At 36.1% G+C, this 4,013-nt stretch overlaps 1 protein-coding gene across 1 annotated transcript in view; it reads right to left on the bottom strand.

Moving 5' to 3' along the window:
• Nucleotides 1-728: 728 nt before the first annotated feature.
• GPR180 (G protein-coupled receptor 180) overlaps nucleotides 729-4,013 on the bottom strand; it is a 23,953-nt gene continuing 20,668 nt past the window's right edge. Inside the window, exon 9 of the mRNA XM_085305960.1 lies at nucleotides 729-4,013. This exon is cut by the window's right edge and continues 3 nt beyond it. Coding sequence (XP_085162086.1) covers nucleotides 3,879-4,013 — 135 coding nt within the window. The 3' untranslated portion in view covers nucleotides 729-3,878.

Below are 4,013 nucleotides of genomic sequence, written 5' to 3'. Positions count from 1 at the left end.
GTTTTAGCCAGCCCAATCAGTATTATAATAATCTCTAAAAKCTATCAACTAGCTGCATAACATTATCCAGAATAAACCAGAACTAAAGGAAATGGAATATTCTTCAAGTTCYGTAGAGGATCGACATGCAATCAAAAACATTTTAATACTTCCATGGCTTTCCATTGGCAAAGAATCCAGAAGAGAACATTCATTAGATCTGACTGTAAGTGTGGGAGGTCTTAGTACAATAATATGTATTAGAGACTTGATATTCCTCCAATCAGCCTTTCCACTTTCATTTAATTGTAAATACTCATTTTCCTACCTGGAGCACTGTTAAATAAAAGTATAATAAACATACAAATGGGGGCAAATAGTTTAGGGGACCTGTGATGAGTTCTACAACTGTTCCAACCTCAACATCACCAGGTCCGATCAAGTCCACATCGGTAGCAATGTAAAATTATTACTCCTTACAGCTTGTGGGAGAGTCTTGYAGACCAAATTGGTGATCTCACTCTCATTCCTCCTGAACAGGGATTCCTCCCCGTCCCCACCAATAAATCACAACTGATGCTAACGGGCATCTRTGCTAGTAGAAAAGGTGATGACTGGCAAGGAAATATGCTCTCTCTCACACACAGAGAAGTGGACTCCTTCAGAGCACAAACCACCTCTGCTTGCAGTCCCATCAATATGTAGTTATTGTCTCCCAACTCTGAAACTCACAGACAACAGAATTAGTATACTTTGTAACTGCAACTTTATTTAAAACAGAACCAGGTAATGCACAACAACTAACATAAAACGTTGCCATTCAACCTCAACTAATTAGTTCTGTTCAGCATGGTTAGCAGCTGGTCCTGTTGCACTTACAAGGAACATATTTCACTCTTTGCAGTGGCTAGGTATCAGGGAGCCTGGACTCTCAGGGAGAGTCCAGGCTCCCTGCTGAGAATTCCTTGGGTACGTTGCAGCTTTCAGCTGGCACAAAGCCATTCATATGGACTTTTCTGTCCTATTTAGGCACTGGGACCATGGGCATACTAAAGGAGTGTTTGTGTCCACTGCTGTCACCTGGTGTGTAGCTGTGTCAAGGCTCATCATCAGTTGCTCTGATTTTTTACAAGAGCGGCAGTTTGTAACAGAAGTAGTAGATTCAACTCTGATATCCTCCTCCCCCCCCCCACAACAAAGCAAATCTTAGAACAAGAGAGAGAAAAAGTTTTCCCATCAGAATGTACTGATYAAAGACAACTGAAAGAAGGCTAGAAGCTGTCCTTCCTAGATGAGGTTACGAAACCAAACTGAAAAAATCGGTAACTGGATGAGTAAGCATTAAAAAAACCTGAAGTACTATCAGTTGGTCTCAGGGAAAATGCAAGTTAGGAGAGGCTTTCACATATTCAAACCATTCTTCAGGCATGATTCAGAGACAGCAGGCTTCAAGATAGAGCACTGGTAAGTATGAAGTTTTGTAAGTAAGTTGGATTTGAAGATTGTCTCCTAACCTCTCCCTAAATGATACCATGTATTGCATTAACTGACATCCTGAATATTATTATAGTCATATGGACCTATTAAATCATTAATACATACTGTAGTTAACAACATAAAATGGTGATTGCTGGTTATGAAAGAATGCTAATAGACTGGAGCAGAGGTGCACATCCTTGTTACAGCTTACATGAGAAAAATGATACTTAATTGCTAAGGGTTACACAAATACGAAAATTAAGTTTTCAAAGCATCGGATTTGATGCCAAACTAGGAGGCTAGCGTTACCTCTTGACTTATGTAGCAATTTGGAAAAGATTAAGACAACATCTTATGCTTTATATTCAGATGCACTAKGACTTGTGAATTCACGTTATGAGCTGTTGTAGGATACATTTACAACAGGAAATTAAAATATCATTTACCTTAAAACTGACAGACTAGAGTCAGAAGAGCTACAGGAAGTAAATAGTTCCAGAAAAATAAGTAAGAGTGCTTATTCTGAATGGTCAAACACAGTTTTTCTGCATAGAATTAAAACTTTTATTATAACAGATCATAAACTATAAAATAGTTACTGTCTCTATYGGAAGATTGTTCTCTATTTGATGTGTGAATTTCACATCTCACACATGAGGACAGACAGAACTCTCCTACTGCATTATTGGAGACTTATCAAAAACAAGATGCTCTTTTCTTCAGAAGATGGAAAGTACAGAGATAAGCAGAGAATAAAGACTGAAGTTTTAACCAATAATATTTTTGTGTGGTTATCAGAGGAATGTAATAATTAATCTTTTAATCATTCTGAAGATTGTGTGAAATCATAGTATCTCATCTCTTCCAGCCTCAACCTGCCATTCTTGATCTGAATTACACACAATAAGAAAGGAGATGATTTAACAAGCAACTTTGTCATGTTGCCATTTTGCCTTAGTCAAATGTCTAGCTTTGCCTCTAAACGAAAATGGAAGAGACTTGCATTTCAACTATGTTCACAACTCGGACAAACATGAATAGAAACGCTAGGACTATTTGTGTCTCCACATTTTCAAAGAAACACAATTAAATAYAGACTATTATGAAGAAACATACATTCATTTACTAGCAAATAAAAACAACGTAAAGAAACACATACACGGCAACAGGTCTAAAATTTAACAAATTACTAAATCCAGACAAAAAGATTTTGATCACAGAGGTAATAAGAATGTTCTTATTATAAAGGAAAAAACCGTCAGCATGATTTAATCATACTTAATAAATAGGCACTTCAATAAAGTATATATTTACACTGGCTTTCTGAATACTAGGGCATCACAAAGTACTATGGCTTTATTACAATGGATGGAAGATGGCAACTACTTAGAACCCAGTGCCAACATGGATTATAACAAATCCAGTGAGTATTTTGTTTTTCAATTATTCATAGAAAATTTAATCCTGATTAAGTATCCTTGGGCAGGAATTCATGGGTAGTTGATGACTGAAACCAACATTTATTTGAAATGCTTCTGTTAATTTAATCTGTGTATATGGCTTAATTATGATTGAATCCTCAATGTAAGAGAAATGAATTATATCAGGATTAAAATTCTAGCACCACATCACCCATTCCATTTTCTTTGCTTCCCCACCTTTTTTTTTTTTTTTTTTGAAAACGCAAGTCTGCTGTTTTAATTACCTTTATGTCGCTACATCTTCTAAGCCACAGATAATGTTTAGACCTTCATTACTAGTATTTCAGTCACCTTTATTTCAAAAAAGGCCAAATAAGCCCTATTGCCATTCTCCTTAAAACTTTAACCAATATTAATATTAGTGGCAAAAAAAAGCTCTTGCTTTATACCAATAGCACAGGAAAGTTTCCTGCAGTTTGTTGTAAACATTTCATACAGGTTTCCTAGAAGACTCTCTCTCTTTTGTTTCCCCTTCTTTTATACTTATACATAAAATGCATTTTCTCTAAAGCATGAAAATAAAAAGAATCTGTATTCATTGTTATGCATCACACCAATTTCATAACTGGCCTCTTTCCGACTTGTTTGAGCTTGTAGTCTTTTTAAGGACTGCATTTTTTAAGACTTTCAAACCTAGTATTGATATAAAGTAAGGATTTTTTTCATGTCTGCTAATGGGAGAGAAARGAGTCATTCTGTCATGTAGCACAGCACCACATGCCACACAAACAATCTTCATAGAAGTATTCAGATTTTGGATTTTTCCACTCCACAACACAGATTAATCTACGAACCTTGTCAGAGTGAATGTCAGTGAAGAGCTCTCATATTATCATTCAGTTTTCCACTGAAACCAACGTCTCAAACCTGTGACAAAGGCATCTGTATATTTAAGTCATTATTGCACATTTATTACATAACATATTCTTCCTAAACATCTCAGAAGTGATGTCGATTTTTATGTCCAGAGGATACTGTTAGTGGCAATGTCACTGATGACAGTGAAGATACTTCCCAATATAGACTATGAGACAGAAAAAGTCTGTAGAGGATAACCATGGAGATGCACTGACA

This window comes from Rhea americana, unplaced genomic scaffold (assembly GCF_003343005.1).
Source record: "Rhea americana isolate MKP2758 unplaced genomic scaffold, rheAme1 scaffold_23, whole genome shotgun sequence".
NCBI classification, from domain to species: Eukaryota; Metazoa; Chordata; class Aves; order Rheiformes; family Rheidae; genus Rhea; species Rhea americana.
Note: the sequence above shows the minus strand (reverse complement) of the source record. Positions and strands in the feature narration are given on the sequence as shown.